A 24,180-nucleotide genomic window follows, 5' to 3' on the forward strand; every position below is an offset into this window, starting at 1 on the left:
TTTAAGACAGGCCAATAGGCTATATAGCATTGAGTTCAATCAACAATGGGACTGTAGTGGTGAACAACGGTACATTTTGGACTCAATTCTTTCATTTATGTGCGACTGTATGTTAAGTATATCTCCCCGTCCCAGATAAGCATATGTCTTAACATACACATATACAGACATGCATGCACACAGATATCCTGTCTCCCTGGTTTCTCTTCCTGGAGCAGCAGGATGATGCAGGATGAGGAGGGGGAGAGGAGAGTGAAGAGAAAGGAAGAGGCAACAGGAGAACAGACCTCCCATTGAACTTGGCTTGCTTCCAGCACTCATTCACCCAGTAATCAACTGTGAGTCAGTCAGTCATATTGGCTTTAAACAAACACATTAACATTTGAGAGCACATTACATGAGCACTCACGCACTCACAAACACATGCTGTCATCACATGAAGCACACAACCAGGCACAGTTTAGCACCCTGGCTTTTTCTGCTCCCCCCTTTACTGCTGCATTTTTCTGATTCTAATGCTTTTTCCTCTCGTAAGGAGTGTTTGTTTCTTTACAGATGTTGGCCTGAGGGGTGTGTTTGGTGTAGGGGTTGGTGGGGACTGGCTATTGCAACCACAGGAAGGGGTCTTTATTGATGAGAGTGGAGGGCTGGGATACACATCATTGCATTTCTGGAACAGAGGAAGGCTGGCTTGGTATACCCTGATCAAGGGGCACCATCGCCCACCTATGGCCCAGAAGGAGCTTGCATCCGGCGGGATATGACGCCACAGTGCTGCACTGGAGAAGCTGAGCAGACACCCACACAGCTAGGGAGGATAACCTCTGGTGATTACACTCACAGGGGTGAATGTCAATCACGCTGTCTGTCTGAATGTGTGTGTGTGTGTCTGCATGTGTGAGACAATGCCCCTCGGTTGTTGATGCAAGTATGCTTTATGTACAACTATGCATTCTTAGTGTGTGTGTGTGTGTGTGTGTATGTGTGTGCCCCAGTGCCCAGTGATGGCCTGTTAGATTGAGCTGTCAGTCGGCAGGCAGCAGATGAAGATTAATGGAGCGCACAAACAATAAGAGGTTGGCAATGATCATAAATATGCTAATGGCCATTATCAATACACACTCACTGACATGCATAGGAGGGTGTGTATGTGTGTGTGTGTGTTTGTGTGTGTCTTGTATTCATGCAGCAAAGATTTGGGATAGGAGGTGATTCAGGTTACTGAGTTAAAATAATTTTCCCTCCCCTCGGGATCCACATCAGAAAGCCATGCACACACACATACACACATGTTTTTAGACCGGCAGTGTGTCGGCAGGCTGATGGACGCGAGAGACGGGCGTCCATGTGTTATGTTTGGGCTGTGGGCTACAAGAGGGAGAGGGGAGGAGGGCTCATTGAGTAGATGACATGATTGGTGTCGCATTAAAATGTGTTTATTTAGTGTTTGTGCGCGTGTGTGCAGGCGTGTGAGAAGGGCAGTGGATAGCGATGATGTCTGTGCCAAGCCTCTGATTAAGACTACAGGTTCAGGTAATGACACAATGAGAGGCTGATTAACAGGGGAAGACATGCTGGGAAAAAAACGAGAGCAGGGGGAGATAAAAGGGATAGATAGACAGATCTATTCACTAAACTGATGATGGGGCTCTTTGTTGTCTCATCCCATTCTGTGGTTCTCTGGGGTCCTTCCTGTGTCTGCAGCCTACACTCATTTTTTTAATGAAAAGCCTCTTTCTTTATCTCTTTCTCTCCCCACACCCTCCATCCTCTTTCTCTCCCTCGCTGCTCATCTGGGTCATACAGCACAAAAGAGCAGCACAGGAGCCCTGAACTGAAACCTGGTTGTCCACTTCATCACCTGAAAACACACTTCTTAACCTCCTTCTACCTACGTTTCACCCTCAGTCGTCTCTTCTCCTACATCCCATTTCCTGCCCACTCCTCTATGGTCTACTAGGGTCTGCAAATTCTGCTGGGAAATGTTGGGGTCTCGAAGGGATTTGTGACCTTCCTCGTCCTTTAAACACACATACATTCTTGCAGTTACAGACACACACACCATCCGTCTGATGCTGATGGAGAGTGTAATTTGTGTGTGGCACTGTGGCGATGGATGGAGCGTGTAAAGTAGACATAGGGAAGTGGTTATGATTGGGGCTAATGAGCTCACAGGGGACGCTGGAATAAAGGAGGCTGGCCAATGGCAGAATAGGCTCTCTGGAGGGTCCCTGCTGAGCTGAGGCCTTTCTGTCCTCATGGGAATTTGTTTGTAAATGAGTGTGTGTGTGTGTGTGTGTGTGTGTGTGTGTGTGTGTGTGTGTGTGTGTGTGTGTGTGTGTGTCTACATAGATGTTTGAAAACCCAACAGTCCCGTGGTCATTATACACTCATTGTGCTGAGCTGGTTCTTACCGCACCCCATGGACAGAGGTAGTTAAGCATTTAGATGTCGAATCACATCGGTCATTAAGTCAAGGTCACTGCTAACTGGTAGTACACAGTATCACTCTCTTGTTTTTGGAGAGTTATTGAAGAGCAAATTCATAGAAACTCAGTGATGATAGTTAACACTGCATCAGTGGGAAGTGTGGGTGTGTGCGAACAGGTGTGTGTGTGTGTGACAGTGTGTCATTTTGTGTGTTTCTCATTACCATGCATCATGTGTCAGTGTTGTCCAGGAGGCTGAGCCTCCGTGTGGCGCTCCAGGGGATAGTTATAGATTACTGGCTGGAGCAGGCAGGGGCCAGGGGAGCTGCTGGAGCCCAGACCCAGGAACTGTAAGCTGGGCACGGCTCTTAGCTCATCAGCCTGTCTCTTGAGGCTGCGGAGCTTAACCTGGAGCAAGGCTCTGATTAACCAGACTAATGACGGTGTGGCCCCCAGCTCCCACTGCCCAACACCATAATCACTGCTTAAGGCCCTGGTCAGTCAGAATGTCTATGGAGAGAGAACGGTGTCACAGCTTAATGGATAAGTCTACTGACAACAAGTATTTTAAGTCAGCTGTTAATACAAGCTTTGAGAGTCGCTCACATGGCAGGAGACCAATGTGTGAGAAGCTGGAATGAGATCAAATGCATTCAAAGCTTAAATACATTTTCCTGTATTTGCCATCTGTATCCGTGCATGCAGTTGAAGTCGTGCATGTGAATGACGATGTGTTTGTGTGCATGTGCCTCCACAGTTGAAGGTGTTTAATGAGTGCTGATCGATGTCTCATCTGTGCCTCCTTATCTCTAAAGCAAACATTTCACCAGCACAATGGAACTGTTCAGCCTTTGGTACACAGAGACCTGAGCAGAGGAACCGCACAAACCAAACAATGTATGCAAAGAGACAAAGACAGACATACTTTTGTTCATACATTACTGTTACATAGCGCTTCCCAATTAGTGTTAGAAGTACAGAGGTGTGCGTTTTAAGCGTCTTTGTGGGTGTGAAAGTGGGAAGGGTAGGGTGGGGGCGCATTGGCTCTACTGACAGAAGAACATGCCAATAGAGTTTACTGTCTTCTGTGAGTAAAGTGATTTCTGACAACTCCTAAATGAAGCCCTGAGGGTGGGTAGCCCTGCAGTTAGATCACACACCCACTTAATGACTGTTTGTGTGTGTGTGTGTGTGTGTATGTGTGTGTTTGTGTGTGTGTGTGTGTGTGAGAGAGAGAGAGAGAGAGAGAGAGAGAGAGAGAGAGAGAGAGAGAGAGAGAGAGAGAGAGAGAGTCAGAGACAGAGGTAATAGCTTGGCGTTATAAGCAGAGTGGAGTCGATAAGTGATCTAGCTACTGTCTGATGTAGAATGAGTTGGGAGGTATCCAACACTGATGCCAAAAAAAAGGAAAAACCCCCCAGAGGTTTACTTCTGCAGCCTGTTGAGGGAATCAAACAATACCAAAAAGGGGTAATAAATAAGGAATGAGAAGAGATGAGATATTTTTAACTGCTGGAGATACAGAGGCATACTTGGATTTAAGGAAAATAATGGCTTTGTTTATATATTTGTCTTATGGTCAATGTAGAAAAACACTAAAATTAACAATATACGAAGCTGTATTTGAATACTTTTTGACTTCCCAAGCCCACTTCTTTCTACTGAAGACATACATCTTCAAAAACTATATTGCTCTTTTTAATATAAAAAAGAAGAAGTTAAATAATGAATAAAAACTGATGGGTACTGTACTTTCGAACAAGCACTACTCAAAAGGTAAGGAGTATTTTCAGATGCGGTAACTACATAACTTTAGCATTTACAGCAGCTAGACAGACTATGTGGAATAGTCCTAGTTTGTGCCTCTCATATATTCAAGCATCAAATTTTCTGACAGTTAAATAACTGAAGATCTTTGAACAATAATTACTGCCATTCTAAAGGCGTTTTCAGTATCCTCTTATCATCTGGATAAAAACATTGTCTGCTAACTGAAAATAAATAATTTTTAGACTCAATTCCCAATTTACGATTGTGTCTTCTGTCCAGGTAGGAGGAAATAGCATTTATTTTTGTTTTGCACAACACAACTTTAAAGGTATTATTTTGTGTTAAAATCTTTTTTGAGTCTTTGAGGATTGTGGGAAAACCTTCAGAGCAGTGGTAAGATTTGTGAACTGACCTTCTGGGTCTGACTCAAATGTGAAATGTGAAACACATCACCCAGTGCAACAGTGAGGCTCACTGAGGTGTTATTAGATAATAATTATGGACAATAGTGGAGAAATAAGCTGTTTCAGACAATACTTGTTGGTAGGAGCAATTCATTGTTGATTTTGGTCTTTTTCATTTGGGTTTGTGGACAAAGAGAAAAATATACAATATAGCCAGAGATATCTTAAAAGGAAAAGAGTCATTGGCAAAGAGTAGACATGAATATGCAGGACTTATGTTCAATTGGCCAGTTTTCACATGTCTACAGGGGTTATTGACTGACAGCCCTGACTAAGCCATCCACATCACTGCTGATCCTTCATAACATCCAGGGCTTACCTTGTATGTCCAGCCGCACAATTATGTGTGGCTGAGTGTGCACAGGCATGCACTTATGTATTAGTGTGTATGTGTGTGTGCGCGTATGTATTTAGCTCTGCCTTTACAAGTGGCCTGTTGATGGCTAAGGAGAAGACAGGTCCAGGCATGCACTCATAGCAGCTGTGTTTCTGAATGGAATGGAAGCGGCCATTGTTCTCCTGTCACTAACCTGTCTCTCAGGCCCAGGAGACACACTGCTGACATTTACCAGACCCCCCCACCCCCACCCCCACCTCATCCTATCTTCATCGCATCTCTCTCGCTATCCCCTTCCTCTCTCCTGTCTTATTCTCTCTTTCTCTCTCTCTCCTCCTGTTTCCATCAAGCCCCTCGCTCATTCTCTCTTCCTGTCACTCCATCTCCCTCTATGGCATGATGTGCGGGGACAGATGTGTGTATATGTGTGTGTGTGTGTGTGTGGGACAGAATGAGTGTTTGTGCTAATGAGTGGCCCTTTAAGGCTATTAAGATAAGATAGGTACGCCCAGAGTTCCTCATTACCCAGCAGGCATTGCCCCTACACAGAATGGTAATTGGGAAGGAGAGAGTGTGTGAGAGAGCGGGAAGGCTGGGGTAGAAGTGGAAATAATAGGAGGATAAACGAGGGATAATTAGGCGCATCAAGAACAAGAGGAGCGATTGATCAGGTTGATTTCTTTCTGCAGAGAGAGACAGTGTGAAGAGAGGAGGGGTTAAGGGTCAAACACTCTTGTATGTACACACACGTATGTGCAGAGGCTTGATACAAAAACATGCATGTTTTTCATGCATGAGTGGTTACTCTCGAAAAGACCTGGACACAGCCCAACATACGCCTTAAAGCACAGATTCACACACACGTGCACACAGACAGTTGCTGGAACATATATTGAAACTCAGGATGTCAATGAGATCAAATGCTATAGGTTTTTGATTTAATAGATGCTAATATTGAAATACCATCAGACACCATCAGACTTGGATATGGATGTGTGTTCCAGTGTGTACGTGTGTGTGTGTGTGTGTGTGTGTGTGTGTGTGTGTGTGTCTGTGTGTTTGTGATTATGGATGTCAGTCAGCCTTTAATCTCTCTGACTCTTTTTGTTGTCTGTTTACACTTTCACTAGGTTTCACACAGTGTAACACCAGCATCACCTACAGGACACAGACACAAACAGCAAAGTGACTCTCCTCCCTCACCTGCTGTCCATGCTTTAAAAAATCATAACTCCAAGGATATTTGACTCAGTTCTATATTTTGACCAAATATACAAAACAATTTAGGTACTCTGCAATAATCTGAATTCAAACAATATAGATTAATGTATTCTCTTAACCAAATTCAGCTTAATTTTGTAGATGAAAGTGTGATACTACAAAATGTGGTTGTCTGCTTTTGGAACAGTTTGATACAGAACCAGTAAGATGATATGTATTATATTTTTTCCAGGAATCTGTGTCGTCGTTCAATATTTAGGTATTTGATCAAAAGTAAGCAAATATAGGCACAACTTTACTTGTCACTAAGTTTAACTTGAAACTAAAAAGGTGATGCATCAAACAACATAATCTTGATGGTCCAATATTTAACATAATGCATTGTATCAGTTAAAAAGTGGTTGTGTTTTCTGGTATAAAACAAAAAAAAAAAAGAAGTAAAAAGATAGATAGCAGCCTAAGAAGAGCCTCTGCTGCCAACTGTAGCATGGAGTTCAACAATGTATTTATATCACCATCAAGTGGCAGGACTGTGTACAACCACAGAGAAAAAGGGAGGATGGAGTCAGTTAAAATATATCAGAAACTATGTCAGACAGTGTTTTGGAGGAGAATAACACTTGTGTTAAATAGAAACAGTTCACATTTATACATTTACAATGTACACATCAGTCTTAAACATTTTGGAGATGAGAACCTTCTCATGGTGACATTATGAACCAAATTTACTGAGTTGTATAAAGCAGATTGTATTCAGAGACGATGCTTCACAATCATATAGATATTAATATACCACACCTGGATCTAGACTTGTATTAAAATACACATATTATGACAGTTGTGGGATACATGCTCCAGTCTTTTTCTTGTTTTGTTTTTTGATAGTGAAGTATTTAACAAAAACGAGGGATAATTTGAACAAAATGATATGCAGTAATGCAATAAACAGACCTGATTGATTGATTACACTGTAGTGATGTCCTTTAAGCATTTTTTCTGGGAATTTGGGGCTTTTAGTAACTAAGTTCACATTTTAGATTCAGAAATGATCACATGGTGGTATTTTTAGGTTCACTTCAGTAAGGTATTTTGAGACGCAGTACAATTAAATTAGACTACTATTAGGCCAACATGATCAAATAGCCAAATGATTTCTCCACCAGAGTTTTATTTCAGGCAGTGTGAAGAAATCAGCATTGGACAAAAGTTGTGAAATTAAATTTATAAAAAAAATATGAAAATAGTGTAGTTTAGGGTTAGGGTGGCTTTTGAATCAGTTTTTGTTTGTTTTGTTTGGCTCATCTTCAATGGGCAGCCTTTCTGAGCATTACAGTTAGTGCCTATGAGGAATAATATCCAATTGATTGATCCCAATAACAGCACGTTGCTGCTCCTCATTGGCTGCTACTGTGACTGATTGAGGGGGAAGAGAGGAGGAAGGCCGGGCGAAACCATTTATCCTCCGACTGGAAATATGTTGAGATTAATGAGCACTGGTGAGCATCTAGATTCGGATTTCAAAAGAGGATTATTGGCGTATATTTGAATTAGATGGTACGGTTACTAATCTGGGTAAATTTAGGATTAGATTAGCCTCTTAATCACACGGTCAGCGGCTCTGAATCCCCCTCTATCCGCCTCATCTCTGCGAATAAATAGCCGGACTGGCGGTCAGGATGCGGAGATGGTTTTGGTGACGCCGAGGATGGAGACCTGCGAATATATCGAAATCCAAACGATAATGAGGATCCGGTTTGATTTAAGGCTAATTTAGTCGGGGTATTTTCTATTTTTATTTATCGCTGATTCTTATATAAGTGGCTATGATTTCACTGCGGAGGTTTGTGCAGCTGTTGGTGTTGTCGATCCAAAGCGGATGGTGGGGGGTCGCGCCGAGCCCCACCGATGAGGGAGCACTCCGGGCCGGCCACGGGGAGCACGGTGAGCCGGGACACCAGGAGCCCCACAAAGACTCTTACAGCACATTCGCTTCTGAGTTCTTGGAGTCCAGATATCTGTCCGATGACGGTAATTGTCTAGTTAGATTTACTACAGGTTTCTGGTTGGTAGATTAGCTGCATCTCGTGCACAATAAACAAACTGTGCATTTATAACAGAAAGACAAATAAACAGAGACTACAAGCAGAAACTGTACATGGGCCTTATATTTAGTCTGGCATTCAACCTTTCTGCACTGCACACGGCCTTTCAGCACCCAGGCCAGCTCCCCCGGTGGTAGCTGCCCACCCCCTCCACACACAAACACACACACACACACACAAATAGTGCAGAACCCTCCCCCTTAGTTGGCCCTTTGACTGAAAACAAGCATCTTTTGTTTTTAATAGAGTGCTGTTTTTGTATTTTTGCAGGTTATCCATTCCCCACCGCCCCACCAGTGGATCCCTTTGCCAAGATCAAAGTCGTCGACTGTGGAGTAACCAAAGGATGCATAAGGTTAGAGTAGGATACATCTGTCCAGAAACAGATTCAGCTGTATTCCCCGGGGCTCCTTTATCCTAGATGCTGTGTCCTCACTTCAGAAAGCTGGAGCTAAACATGGGAACTCTCTACACTGTCTAGTCTTTGTGCTCTGAAATCATGAAGGAATTCAGTTGTTATTTTATTGTTAATATGGTGGATCACTGAGTTTTTCCAACTGTGATCTGTGGTCATTCAACCCTACTGAAAGTGAATCATGTTGCTTGAAAAGGGGCTTGTATTTGTCTCTGTGCAGATATGGGAAACCAGGGTGTGATGCAGAGACGTGTGACTACTTTCTGAGTTATCGTCGCATTGGGACAGATGTGGAGTATGAAATGAGTGCAGATACTGATGGCTGGGTGGCCGTAGGTTTCTCCTCTGACAAGAAAATGGTGAGCAGCTATGCAACCTTTCAAGCTAGACTGCTCAGATATTCCTGATCTGGGGCAGTACAACACACTGATAAACTGTATTATGTTTTGGTGCAACCAGTGCTGGGCAGTTTCTCAATATCTATGATTTATTATGAGACTCACATAAAAACACAACTTAAATTTATATAGTTAACCAATGTAAGTTAGTACAAAGCAATTAACAGGCTATCCTCGAAGATGTCTTTTGATATTCTCACCAGCTGAAAATGACAGATCGAGTTTGACTTCCAGTTTACATGTTAAATTATAATCAGGCCTTTTATCAAAAGTTTAGTGAAAGAGTGAAAATATGTCTCAGGTCTCTTGTGTGTGACAGTCCTTTACCAAAGAACACTGTGCCAGCACCAGTTAAGTATCCATCATTTTTTGACATACTATGCCTTTGGTTATATTTTGGAGCTACTGTGTAATTCAATTCAATTCATTTCAATTCAGTTTATTTATATGGCACTAGGTCACAACAGAAGTTATCTCAGGGCACATTTCTCATAGAGCAGGTCTAGATCGTACCTTTTTACAGAGACCCAACATTCCCCCATGAGCAGCACTTGGCAACAGCAGGAAGGAATAACTCTCCTTTATTGGGTAGAAACCTCGAGCAGAACCAGGCTCTAGGTGGGCAGCCATCTGCCTTGACTGGCTGGGTTGGGAGAGAAAGAGGGGGGGGGGGAGTCACAGAGACACAACAATAACAACAGAGATAGTAACAGCAATAATGATAATATAAATATGACTAGTAATAATAATACCAGGGATATACAGGGTGTCCATAAAGTCTCTATTAATATTAATATTTGGCATTTTGGAACACTGATTTTGATTTCTTGTTGCCTCCTGTTTCCTCAGGGAGGCGATGATGTCATGGGCTGTGTGCACGATGATAACGGACGCGTGCGGATTCATCACTTTTACAATGTTGGCCAGTGGGCCAAGGAGATCAAGCGGAACCCAGCCAGAGATGAAGAGGGCATTTTTGAAAACAACCGTGTGACCTGTCGCTTCAAGCGGCCGTTATACGTTCCCAGAGAGGAAACACTTGTGGACTTACACCTGTCATGGTATTACCTGTTTGCATGGGGACCGGCCATACAAGGTGAGTAACAGAGTCATCAAGTCAACAATCTTTGTGCTTTTTTTTCTGACATTTTACATCATCTAACTTTTTCCAACTTCTTCCAGGTTCCATCACAAGGCATGACATCGACAACCCACCAGTCAGCGACCACATGATCAGCATCTACAAGTACGAGGACATCTTCATGCCTTCTACAGCCTACCAGACCTTCAACTCCCCCCTCTGCTTACTGCTCATAGTAGCCCTCACCTTCTACTTACTAATGGGAACGCCGTAATGAAGATCAGCAGAGCACAGTGGGCAAAAAGAAGGAAGAGAAGATGAAGCAGCTATAAAACAAGTTTCCATTTTTGTTTGATGCCACATTCAAGTGTGCACTTTGTAAAGAGAGACACTGTATTAGATATATTAAACAAGATAGAGAAAATATATTCATTACTCTGAACTCATAGCAAAGATTTGACAAATTGTTAAACTTACAGTATAGTGTAGTGCTGTCATGTACTGGTGTCAGTACAAAACAAGAGGTCTAATAAAAGTATTATAGTTTAAAATAGGCCATCTATTTCCAATATTTATGATAGCTTCTGCACATTTAAAACTATGAGGACTACACATGCCAAAATGAATACATCTTACAAGTCTCTGAAATACTGCATGCACTGGGAAATCACTGCTGAGAAGAATAAAGGACCTGAAAATGTGAAGCACCCACTGTCGACTGGTGATGAGAAGGCAGACCCTCATGTTGAACTTGGCTGAAACACACAAAATGTTTCTGAGGACAAAAATAAACCCAACAGCCCACAGGTTTTTGCTAACATTCATCCTCATATTTTTTTGGATATGCCTCTTTTCTAAAAACAAAAGGTAAAAGACAGGTTACTTTTTTGTTTACCTTTTCCAAGGGTTTTAGGATCTGCTTACAGTCTGCATTTACTAAAAGAAAGATTTCATTAACTTTTTGTAATGTTCATGTTTGGCACATTCAAACATCTCACGTTACCAAAATTTCCATTCAAGAGATTTCACCTCCCGTTTTCTCAACTTCATTGGCTGTTGGGTTTGTTTATAAGTCCTGTGGCACTATGACTGTGTGTTTACCAGAGAGAGACTGCGACATGAGTTACCATTGCCTAGGCAAGCAATAACACACTGAACAGGAGCAAACTGTGACCCATGGATTTAAGGACATTTTGCTTGAACATGGACTATTTTTCCCCAGGCTGTAATTGTAGCCTTTTAATCTGTGTTAAAAATGCCTGGGTATGTTAAGCAGTTCACTATGCCTGCATATAGTTTCAATAAACTGTTTAAGTACATTATAAATTAAGTATTAATTATACAATATTTACAAGAAAATACAGACTCTGCACTCTGTGGACAGTCAGCTCTGTTTGTCAAAAACTATAAAGTCATTTAACATGAACTGTTACACTCCTTCAGGGACCTTTATGTGTCATTATTACATAAATAACATAATATACTCTAGGCTACTAGGGCCCAACCGATACTGGATTTTTGTGGCTGATGATGGTACTGATGTTACGGAGTTTTAAAAAAATCTGATATTGATATATATGAACAGAATATACACATAAACACTTCTTTTTTTGTGCAATGATTAGTATACTGAAACAGTAAACTTCACTAGGAATTTAATATCAGACATCACTAATGTGATCACTATCTGTGATAGGCCGATAATAACAGCTGACTGATATATTGGCTCTGTAATGTACAGTATATTATGCTTCACTATTGACATTATTTTAGGGGACCTACTTCCTTTGCTTATATGCATTCACAATAAAAACATACTTTTATAACAATGTGTTTGGTAATGATCAGCTAGTAATTATAACCATGACTCCACTGGTGGGTCACTACCAAATCAGATATTAACACTTCTTATACATCTGTTCATTTTTCTCAAGACCATGATGACATCTTTCTTAATTATTTTTACATTCATACAAAATATGGCATTTGTCTCCCAGATGGTTGTCATTACAAAGGCTGCAGATCCTCTGGTTTCTATTCAGCTCTTTATATCTTCCCATTGAGCATTTTGATGTTTTGCACTCTAAAGTTACAAATAGGCAGTCTGTATTTTTGTTTTTCATACAAAAGATACTTTCACCATTAAAGCTCTTGTTTAAATTCTACATTAAGACCACACACTGTCATACTGTCAGTGTGTACTGTCAAGCTCATTTTGTCATTGTTCAACAGCTAATTACTGACACCGAGCCTTCTCAGAAGATAGAGTTGTTGTGAACATTTTTTAAGAATATTTTCTGTATTAAAAGAGAAGGCACATTGTGTTTCGTTTACCTTAGAATGAGCCCTTTATATCTAGACAGGGAGCAGGTCCTCTTTGCCATGTTGCACCATCATGTTTCTACAGTAGCCCAGAAAGGACAAACCTCACAGGTTCTAGAGAGGGCCTTTTGATTTTTTGTGGGTTTCACGGCCTCCTGTGTTCTCCTACAGGCTTGGAGGGAGGGTTAGGGTAAGGATATTTAGTTGGTTGCAGTCTACAACTTCACCACTAGATACCACTAAATCCTACACACTGCACCGTAAATTACATTAAGTAACATGACGCCTTAAAAGAAAAAGTTTATTAAGATGGATTTTTTTAAATAATAAAAATCCATAATAAATAGTAATTACCAATAATAAATAAATGAATGGACAAATAAAATGTACATGAAAATAAACTAGGCCATATATTATAATAAATAAATATAAGACTAAAAGACTTTGTTTTTTCCCATTGACACTACATTTCCCTTGTTTTTTTGTTTTTTTTCAAAGCTTTATTGGTTCAATAAGCGTCATTTACAGAAACAATGTTTTGAACCAGCAATATAGTAATATGAAAACAGGGAAACAAACAGATATACAACACCAGGGGTTACAAACCAAACATAAATATGAAATAAAAATATATATATATATATATTAAAATAATAACAATACACTAAATTTGGAGCACAGCTTCAATGTTTTCACAGCTTTTCTATTGTAAGAGGTAGATAATGTTTTAATGTAGGACTCTGTCTCCTTTTTAAAGGTACAAAAGGAAGGTTTAGTTTTTAACACTTTACATTTATGAATACTTGGCCAGGAATATGATGAGATTACATAGAAAACATACATCGTCTAAGTCTCTCCTATAATTTGTAAAACCCAATAATACATCATTCCTACATTTCCCGTGGTGCCCCTGGGTATTTCGTCAGGGTTACGTCATATGTTTTCCTCCCTCACGCGGTGGCACTCGTCAGACTACCCGAGCGGAATCGGTGAAGATGGCAGACGAGGAGGACTCTGCACCGGAGCCTGCCGCTGTCTCTCCCCCGGGGAGCCCTCACGTTGGGCGGCCTCACTTTGTGTCTTTCTCCGAGAGCGTGCAGCCAGCCGTCGGGATGATGAGCCAGCTGTTGACTCAGCCGTCGTCCCTAAAGTTCGACAAGAACATTAAACAGGCCTTTTATAATACCGGGGCGATGATCTTCGTAGCTATCTGCTGCGGGGCGGCTGTCCTGGTCTACTTCATCCTGGAGGCCTTCCTCCGCCCGCTGCTCTGGGCGGTGCTCTGCGGCACCTTCTTACACCCCTTCAAGTACTCTCTGGCCCGGCTCGGTCGCTCGTGGCTCAGCGGCCTGCAGGATACCGGGACGCCCATAGTGGTGGGGACCCTGCTGGTTCCGGTGTGGTGTGTGAACTACGGGGTGGAGGCGATGGGCAGACTGGTGCTGGAGAGGCTCACCATCCTGCTGGTGATCGGGGCCGGGGCTCCGCTGGTTTACTTCATCTACCTGACCTGGAGCGTCATCGGCATGCAGGTGATGCTCGGACACGTCTGTGGGATCATCGGGGCCGCGCTGGACTGTTTCCACACTGTGTGGGTAAGTGAATGGACAATGACAACTGGGTACACCACCCTCGCCCCCCCCCCTCCCTCCCATTAGTAATGATGACAAAAAAGTCCCTGTCTGGGTGGGCGAGGTCAGTCCACTGGATCACTGAACAGTCTGCAGCTCAGGCTGGACCACCATGTGACTCTAATTAATATCAAAATGTTGAAAAGTAATTTTATGGCAAATGTTTCATAATCAGATATCTTCAAATACTGTGTTTAAATATCAATATAACAGTAAATCAATTAATAGATTAATCAGTAGACAGAAAAGTAACAACAAATTAGATTCTTTAGATTCTTATTAACCAAACATTTCCCAAACTGGGTGATTACAGCCTCTCAAATGAGAATATGCTGGTTTCTAAAGTCTAATATGGTTGTGAGTTATATATATATATATTTTGGTAAAACAAGGGGGAATTGTTTGAGACAGACATTGGTCATAATTTTCTGACACTTGATGATTTATGGATTAATTAAGTAAATAGTCTGAAGATTAATTTGATTATGAAAAAGAGGGATTAGTTACAGAATCATTCATTTGAGTAGTAGAAGTGTGTTAATGGGTGATATAATATGATCATGTAATCATAACAATTCCATAAACGGTTACCAGTAGTTAATAAACGAATAACAAGCTTTGCACACTGACTTACAGCTGCACTTTGTGTGTCTTTGATTTGTTCTTTTCTAATAAGTGTTATCTTGTTAACTTCAGCAAAGAAAAAGTGACTTTCTTGGAATATGCCTAAATTTGTATGTCATCTGATCTAATTAGCTGCAGTTTCAGTGTCTGATCGATCAATATCTTATTAATCCAAAACAGCTCCAGGGCCCTGAACCCAGTTGCGCTTTTACTAGAGACTAATTTCATTAAATGTTCTTCCTCAGACAGTCTGTCCCTTCTCCAAACACAGAGGATGACCGACACAGGGTCCTTGTCTATAAATAGGTCGGAAGGCACTGTATTCAATTACATCGAAAGATGTGAAACCAGTGAAGACCTTTGTGGTGACCAGTTAACTACAGACCGGAGCATCATATTACACGATTTCACTAACAAACAACAAACAACCCATTGTTTGCTGGAGACTGTTTTACGAGGTCGGAAAAAGTTCAGCATGACAATTGAGTGTGATTGGTTCAAGGCCCTGAAATGTGCAGCAGTTCTAAGAAAAAGATAAAGAACATCCTCTCATGACAGGCTGTACCTACACAGTCACAGACACACATTTTATATTTATTGTTGAGCTATTAACAACAAATATGAAAAAAGTGATATATAATCAGTCTCTCCAGCCACTCGTAGAGGGCAGCTGGACAATATGTCAATGTCAAAATAAACAATAGATAAAACTCTTCACATGTGTAAAAACAATTTCTGAGATTTTAGTCAAACTTTGCTTAAAATACGTAATTTGGACAATATCATTTTGCAACATTATCACACAAAATAATCACATTGTCATGATATGATGCCACTGAGAGTTGATCAACAGTAATATAGAAATGATTGTCCTGCCTCACATTCTCAGCATACACCATAAACAATAAGTGAATACTTTAAAATGAGACTGAAAGTTCAGGAATACTACAGAAGATGCAGGAGATTTAAAAATAAATGAGTTTTTGTGAAGAAGCACCAACAGATGAGAAGTTGTTATCTTTTAGTCATTGTGGTTTTCCTTGTTTCCTCTGAGGTGTGCACTGTGGTGGTGGGCTACATGTTGGCAGTTTGCTTCAAGTGGAGTCCTCACACCGAGCGCTACCTGAGGGCTCTGGCTCTTCCTGTCTGGGCCATCCTGCTCTTCTACATTGGTGAGTGGGGAGAGGGGGGGAAACCTGATGGGACACGTTTCATGCTGAATCATACTTCACTTTTATATAAACTCTTTTTTTTATTTTGCCCCAGGGAAGATTTTTTCACATTTTGTCTACTTTAGTGCAGCAGGTTCAGAAAATGAAGTCAAACACAGTTTTTTCCCCAAAGGCAAAGGTATGAACTAGTTTTCTAGTTCCACAGGTCTAGAAATGCATCTGACAGATCACATGCAGTGCTGTATTGTAAGATGAGGAAGTCTACTGTATTTTTAGTAGCTTACAGCGAGCTGAAAAGTGGTGTTGACCTTCAGACGTTAAATGTTAAAGGTGATTTGAAGCTATTAAGCAGAGGTGCTAGTGTGCCATGTTTGGCATGACTCTGTATAAAAATACTGCAGCATGACTGGACAAAATGATTAGAGCCCCACAGATACTGGACTTTAGGGGCCGATATTGATATTAGGGAGTAAAGAAAGTTCTGATGCTGACTTCTGACAAAGATTTGTAATGAAGGCAGTTAGACAGTAAACTCTATTACATCAGTGCACTCAAACTGTAAACTGGGGAAAAAATGAGAATTGAATAATTATGAATATAAAAAACACAACTAAAATAAAAAATTTGAATTAAGAAAAAAAAAATCTAATAATTGATCAAAAGCTAATATACATAAAATGCTATTTATATAATTTAATAAAATAAAATAAAATATTTCCAGATTTGAGACAACATATAGTTGATATGTCTGGGATGGGCCATTATAGGCAGTATTTTCTGCTGACCCATGTATCAATATGATTATGTAAATCCCTGATTATTTAGTTATATTTGGTCCCAATGCACCACACAGTTGAGTCAAAATAAATGTTTTCTTGTGTGTTAAAACAAGTCATTAAATAATAAGTTCAACATAATGTCGCAATTTAAGAGAGAGAGAGGCAATATATTGGTTCACATGAATACAAAAAACAAAAATAGTGATAAAATGATGAAAGTAATGATGAAAATAATCTCTAGTTGTTTTGGCTCAGCAGCTGTCTCTTACATACCCTTGGACTGAACACTTGATGCAGTCATGTTGTTAATATCTAATGAAATAGATAGATAATGGTCTCCTTACAACATGGCATTAGTATTTTCCTTCTTGCTTTCCATGTTCCAAAGTACAGTGTCTGCAGGTCAGCATGTCCTGATGTTATATAGGATAACAGAGTTCTCCAGACAAGTTTCGGTTTGCAAAGTGTTAGATGAACATTTCTCCACAAGTAGAGGAATAGAGTTTTAAAGTTTTTAAATTGCGCTCTCTGAACATTCCTGGGTCTGCACCTGAGGCCCTGATCGACTTTGTTACCAATCTATATGTGGAAATTTTTCAACACTTATTCACTCCTTATTTCTCCCTTCTTTAGTGTCTCTGACTGGCTCGTGGAGAGTGCCTATATTTATGGTTGTGGTTATACTGCTCATCGTGGGCTCTCAAGAGAAACCACCTGTCCCTGGCAGAGGTGGGCATTAATGGACTCACACACCTATTCACTTCAGTTTATTTTACAATGCACTTTTTTTTAATGTCCGCTATTGTAATTTGTCTTCTATGGTTGTCAAGCTCAACCACCACTTACATGACATCATATCTAGTCTAGAAGTGTGTTGCTTGGATCTGTGTGTGACTCTTATTTTCCGTCCTTCTTTGTCTCCCCCAGGAGAGCTGTCAGGACAGGTGTTGTCATTTGCTGCTAACACTTTTTACATGGCGATCTCCTGTAGCAACCTCCAGCCCAAAGCGGAGCCCGGTGAAAACTCTGCTACAGGTTAGGTCACAGGAACTTTATTACAGGTTACATGGGAAGAAAATGTGAGAAAACCATATATACTAATATGAGAAAAAAATACTTTTAATAGAGAAGTTTGAATTTTGTAACTTTAACTATAACATTTTTGTTAGAGGAATTGCAGCTCAAGACACTTTTGGTTTCACTTGGTTCAACTAATCCTGATCTTTCTTCCTCTTTCTAACATGTTTCCCTCATCTCTTCAAAGATGGCGTCGACTCTGTGGGTTCTGGATCTATCCCCGCCACACCTGGCTTCCCTCGAGGCTCTCGTACATTACCGGCCGGCCTCTTCCCGAGAGAGAGGAGCTCCCAAAGAGCTAGTGATATCTACTTTATTCTGCTGGTCTGGGCCATAGTCTTGGTTCAGATCTGGCTCAACCTGTGGATCCTACAGCTGCTTCCTATCCCAGTGGCTGGTAATACACATATGAATGCACACTCCCTGTCACATGCTACTTCTCAGATCTGCTGCCTCACACGAACATTGCATTGATACTTTAGTGTGGGTGCTGAAGAAGCTGGTGGTCCACTTTGGGATGAAGAGCTTTATTAAGCGGACTCTCACCGCATGGTGGGCGGTGCTGGAGAAGTTTGGACGTGAGCGAGAGGAGGCCCTGCTGCCCGGACCAATCAAAGGCCTAACTCAGTTCCTGCTGCGTAGTGACACTAAGGTAACACCTCTGACCAATATCCCGCTGCAGTTACTGTCCTTATTCCTTCTGGCTTTGATTTTAAACACGTAGGGCCCCATCTTGCGGTCGGCACACAGGGGATGGCGGGCGCGGCGCATGTGTCTTTGTTAGTTTCAGACTAACAGAGTTGTCATTTTCTCACCCTGCGCCCACGTTGTCTAAATAACAAATGCACTTGCTCCTGGTCAGGCGCATTGGTGGTGCTTTGCTATTTTAAGGCAGAGGAAAGCGATGGCGCAAAAAAAAAAAACCCGGTCTGAAGTACCTGGCGCATATTGCACTGTTATTTTAAGGGAGCATTATCAAGATTTGAATATGCAGGTGCACAATGAATGTACACTCTGCCTGTTACACACACACACAGGGATAGGCAGCAGCACAGAAACATACACACAAATAGAGTGTGTATGTTTATTTGGGGGGCAGTCAGCACCTTGGAGAGTGCTGCTGCAGACAGTCCTAACAACTGTATGAAAAGTTAACATGATTAAAAATTTTTTTTTTTTTTTTTAAAGATTTTCTCTGGCATAGACACCTTTATTTGAAAGTAGAGAGACAGGAAATTATGGGAGAGAGAGGGGGGTGACATGCAGAAAGGTCCACCGGCCGGGACTCGAACCGGGGTTCGCTGCGTATATGACATGCGCTCTTAACCACTCGACCACCTGCGCGCCATTAAAACAGTTTTTGAACAATATTTAACACATATACTTGAGATGACACTGATCAGGTTTAGATACTTTCAACAGTTGTGCACAGCTGCATGCACAGTGACCTGACGGGAGAAGACTCGAAAATAAGCAGCACAAAGTGAGTTGTTGGTGTTTTTGTGGAATTGGGTCTCAGAACCACATCTGCATCTGGAGAAAAGCTGCTCCGCTGCCACTTAGTGATTTTAACAACAAGACAAGCATCTGAACATCTGTGGTTAAAACATCTGTATTGATCTGTTAATGCATGTGAGTGATTCTTACAGTGTGTGTAATCCATAGCTGTTTATACTGTAGGACTGACAGTGCTCCTGGCTTTTAAAGGGAATGGGAGATAACTGATTGGTTTACCGCATGTTATGCCCAAAACACACCTTTAATTAATGAGGGGATTTAAGTCCAACCCTTTTGGAGCCCTGGCGTCACGCACTTTACGCCATGCGCTATAGATCGTTAACATGGGGCCCTTAGTCACCACACACATACGTTACTACTTCACTGGTGTATGTTTTTAGTGTTCAAGGTGTTCACTGTCCTCACTCAAGGCCCTCAGTGACTATTAGGGTCTGTCTGTTTGATTTACACCGATCATTAAGGATTCTGGAAAAGTACTAAAATAATTTAGCAAAATGATTCTTTGAATTTAATGCAAACACGTCTGTTTTTAGTGCTGTGAAATACATGAGCTTCTAATAAAATATGATGAGGATCATACTGGGACTATCGAAAGACAAACAGACATTACTTGTTGGATCAGTTTCAGATACTGTGCAGGATCTTTTGTCTATTGGACATCCTGTATGTGTCTCTCGTATGATTTAAAAAATGTATTTGCGCTCATGTTTTCAGATTTTGAAAACTACTGCTCTCCAAGAAACGGTGAGAAAAGAAGTTTTTATGCATTTTAGGATCATAACCACATAACCAGTAAGGTTTTGGTAGTTTTTCACTACAAAATCACAATAAGAAGGCCTTTTTTATGCTAGTGTTGTGTGAAGTACATCTGAACATCTATAATGTGAAGCTCACACACAAACATGGTTATGTGTAGAATTATATACAAGCATTACAGCCAGTTACCCCAGGCTGAACGTAGAATAGACACAAAAACAGCTATAAAGTTGTGTTTTTGTTGTGTTTGCATTTATAAAAAACCCCTTTTCACTCGGTTTGGCATCGTCTTCATTCAGCTTAAACTCCTAGACACTAATGGCCTTATTGCTGACACCTTTTACATGAAAAGGTTTTGAGATGTAGTTATGTTGATTGTTTGTAATCACAATGATTTGCACCTCACTGCACTGTAGAGTTAGTCCACACTCCCTGTATTTGTGTGTTAGTCCACTCTCCTCTTCCTGGTATGTGTGATGACTGCTGCGGACATCTTTCCAGTAATAATCTTCCCAATGTCTCTTTGTCTCCTCCCCAAGCTCTGGCATTGGCTTAACAAGCAGGTAATGAGAGCGAGAGAGAGAGAGAGAGCGAGAGAGAGCGAGAGAGAGTGAGAGAGAGTGAGAGAGAGCGAGAGAGAGAGAGAGAGAGAGAGAGAGAGAGAGAGAGAGAGAGAGCTTTGTAGGTATGTGTGAAATGAAGGCTAGCACACCTTACAGTAGAGCTTGGACTGGCGCTTTGCTTTACCCATCCATTATCCATTTTATCACCGTCTCATGTTGTCTTAATGTTTGTCCTCTCACTCCTGCTTCCTGCTTTTAAGCTACTTTCGGGGGGCGGGGCTCCTGTCGGACCCTCAGCCCCGTCTGTATCTTCCCTGCTCTGATGTAACCGGCAGATTTGGCTTGAGAGTGTGTGAGGTGAGGTGCATGGAGAGATGGGTGATGTAGACAGAGCAGTGCAGAGTGGGAGAAGAGGGGCAGTGTTTCTGTCATTTCCTGATAAATAAGCTTGTTAAGTTGTTAAATGAAGATTGTGGAGAAACGCTGCCCATGATCTCCCAGAAAGAACCTGCGGAGAGATGTGATTACGCTTCAGGAGCTTTTATGGGTGGGGGTGGGAATGAGGCTGGACACAGACAAAACAATGGAAACACCAAACTGATTTGAACTAAAAGATCTACTAAAAAAAAAAAAAATGGAGCCAACTTTTATCTATTCAAAATCCTCACAGCCTGAACTGTATGTAGTAGGATAGTCTGAAGATACTTGAGTGATACTAAAGTGACAATTTTGTTTAGCTTAGCTTTAGCTTTGCTTATATAGTCAACTAAGTCTCTAGATCTTGAACTCAGAGTCATGGTGAACCATTTAGACATAATCACGAGATGATCATGCTGGTACAAGTTCACCACTGTGTTGAAACAATCAGCTGCCGGGGTGCATTGAAGGTGTCATCTGGCTTCCTTAAAGTATGAACTGATCTGGGTGCAAAAAAAAAAAAAAAAAAAGAAGAAGGAGGTGAATACAGTGACACGTTTTGTCTGAAGTGCTTCTTACACTAGTTGGTTTGTTTTTGTGGACTGACTTTGGAGACGTGAATACAAATTTATGAAACTTGTCTGTGTGTAATGTTAATTATGTATTCATAACTTTCCCTGCGCCGCCAGTAAAATTACATTTTCAAACCTTTAGTAAATCAGGCCCTAAGTTGCCAGTTTAATTGCCTGAATTGCTTCATTCAAAATTGAAATCTCTTCTTTATGTGGTGTTTCCATTTTTTTGTTTACCAATGTTTTTTTTTCTGTACTGGATTTAAGTCAGCTTGTAGTTTATAATTCTTCTTTCTTTAAGGCATGTTTAATCTTATAGATTCTTTTATTCTTATAGAGGGTAAGAAACTGAATAAAGAAAGGCATTTACTATGAAGATTATGCTCATTATTTGTTGGGTCTTTTCTGTAGTGTCATGCCACCATTAATATATTGACAAACCATCAGGACATGGCTTCATAGGACAGAGGCAACCACTTTTCCAGTAACATGGGGCATCTGTGACATTAACACGTGGGCACATACACATGTAGACTAAAGCTGTTATAAGTTTGCTGTTGATGCAGATTTGGAGCATTGAGAAACCTGAGTTAAGAATTGCACCAGTTTACAACAGTAAACAGTGTGTACTTAAGAAGACGGTTGGACTCTGTTACGACACATTTAAGCTTGGATAAGTCACCTGTACAGCAGCACACAGCCTACGTTTTTCCATGCTGAAGTTTAATGATATGTGTGCGTGTATGTGTGCAGACGTCCTCGCTGTTGGTTCATTAATTCAACAATTGTCCTGAGGGCTCAAACTGGCAGCTTCTTGACAGGAAGGACGCAGGTTTCTCCATGTGTCTGATCGCTATATATTATTTACTCCTTCACAATAACATTGACTTTCTGTCTGCTTCTCACTCTTCTGGCCCTCCCTTTCCTCTCTCTTCTTTCTTGTCTGTATCTTCTTCCTCTCTCAGATGATCGTGTGGTTGGAGCGCTCTCTGGATAAAATCATCAGCATCTTCATCATCATCATCCTGGTCACAGGGACACTGCTCATGGCCCTGTTGCTCACTGCCATGGTACTTTTTGTTCCTTTTTAGTGACTTTACATCATTATGGTAACACTGATGGTATCCTGGATAATAAATTAAAATAATTTATCTTTCTAGGTTCATCATGAAAGTGTTCACATTATTAATGTAACCAGTAACCTCATCAACGAGACTGTCAACAACCACCCAGAATGGGCAAGGTACGTTTTTACTCCATTTTTTTCTCTTTTTCATTTTAGGTCATGATCTCTCTCCCTCCAATCACCTGAATGTTCTTTTCTTTTCTTTTCTTTTCTTTTCTTTTCTTTTCTTTTCTTTTCTTTTCTTTTCTTTTCTTTTCTTTTCTTTACTCTGCTCTCATGTAGTTGGCTCCCAGAGGCTTGTGTGGTCCAGAAGGCCCTGAATTCAGCTGCGACGAATGTCTATCAGCACGGGAGAGAATGGATAACACACCGGGTAAGAATGACAGAATTGTATGTTTCTTAATGATTTATGTGAGTTTGAATATGGAGGAATGAAAAAAGTGATCACTTGCCTCTCTTATGCAGTGAATCTTTGTTCTTTTTCTTTGTGTGCAGCTTCATAAGATTTTAGGAGACCGGGCGAACCACACAGCCGTGATTGAAAAGCAGGTTTTGGAGCTTTGGGACAGACTCTATCAATCCTGGTTTGTGAAGGTAGCATGAGAGGGATGACATTTACAATCTCCTGAAATCTTATACTGAATATAGAGTTGTACAGTTTTACATAAAATACTATTCACATTATGTCCAGAATGTGACACACTCCGGACGACATCGTGGTCAGAAGATACTGGGGAGGCAGAACAGCTGGTTAGTGGACATCCTGGACTGGAAGGACATTGCCTCTTTTCTGCAGGAGAATATAGAGACTCTGCTGTCTGTAAGTATGAGTGTGTTTGTTTCAACATTATCTGCTCTATGAGGTGAGGGGAGGAGATTTTGCATGTATTTTGATGTCCTGTATCTGTCAGTCTATTATCACATGTAATATTCATTTGAAAACACTTTGCCTAAAAAGCCAGCAGGTGCTACATCATTTGTTTGTGTGAGTGTTAAGTCATATTTCAGAGAGAGTTTACTGTGTCCTTGTTGTTTCGTAGATCGTGGAGTCTCTGTGGGTAGTAATGAGCAGGAATGTCGGCCTCCTCATCTCCACGACAACCACTCTTTTCACTGTCTTGTTCCACAGTGGCACAGCTCTGCTCAACTTTGCCCTCAGTCTGGTATGAAACATGACATGACCTGATATAAACTTGAGATGGAGAAAACATGTTGACAATTAGTTTTTTTAAAAAGGTAATCAATCAATCAATAAGCCTAGTCTACTTACCCTTGCAAGGTAGTTGGATTTGCAACATCAAGAGATCAGGCCTCAAGTTATGCCTGCTGCCAGCTGCCTCGCCAGGGACCATTAGATGAACGTTAACAGACTGATGGTTCATCCAATCACCTGGAAAGGATTGATT

At 41.1% G+C, this 24,180-nt stretch overlaps 2 protein-coding genes across 2 annotated transcripts in view; both read left to right on the forward strand.

Annotated features, from left to right (window-relative positions):
• The first annotated feature begins 8,042 nt into the window (after positions 1-8,042).
• LOC128366104 (DOMON domain-containing protein FRRS1L) lies at positions 8,043-11,049 on the forward strand. Its single transcript, XM_053326778.1, has 5 exons — positions 8,043-8,249; positions 8,594-8,678; positions 8,959-9,097; positions 9,986-10,232; positions 10,319-11,049. The coding sequence occupies exons 1-5, from the start codon at positions 8,045-8,047 to the stop codon at positions 10,489-10,491; spliced, it is 849 nt and encodes a 282-aa protein (XP_053182753.1). The 5' UTR covers positions 8,043-8,044; the 3' UTR covers positions 10,492-11,049.
• Positions 11,050-13,456: 2,407 nt separating this feature from the next.
• The window catches only part of tmem245 (transmembrane protein 245), a 189,094-nt gene continuing 178,370 nt past the window's right edge, over positions 13,457-24,180 (forward strand). Inside the window, exons 1-12 of the mRNA XM_053326548.1 lie at positions 13,457-14,134; positions 15,849-15,966; positions 17,379-17,474; positions 17,673-17,780; positions 18,010-18,219; positions 18,305-18,474; positions 22,614-22,718; positions 22,809-22,891; positions 23,057-23,147; positions 23,270-23,368; positions 23,466-23,594; positions 23,815-23,937. Coding sequence (XP_053182523.1) covers positions 13,535-14,134; positions 15,849-15,966; positions 17,379-17,474; positions 17,673-17,780; positions 18,010-18,219; positions 18,305-18,474; positions 22,614-22,718; positions 22,809-22,891; positions 23,057-23,147; positions 23,270-23,368; positions 23,466-23,594; positions 23,815-23,937 — 1,932 coding nt within the window. The 5' untranslated portion in view covers positions 13,457-13,534. The remainder of the gene's footprint in view (positions 14,135-15,848; positions 15,967-17,378; positions 17,475-17,672; positions 17,781-18,009; positions 18,220-18,304; positions 18,475-22,613; positions 22,719-22,808; positions 22,892-23,056; positions 23,148-23,269; positions 23,369-23,465; positions 23,595-23,814; positions 23,938-24,180) is intronic.

This window comes from Scomber japonicus, chromosome 10 (genome assembly GCF_027409825.1).
Source record: "Scomber japonicus isolate fScoJap1 chromosome 10, fScoJap1.pri, whole genome shotgun sequence".
Lineage (NCBI taxonomy): Eukaryota > Metazoa > Chordata > Actinopteri > Scombriformes > Scombridae > Scomber > Scomber japonicus.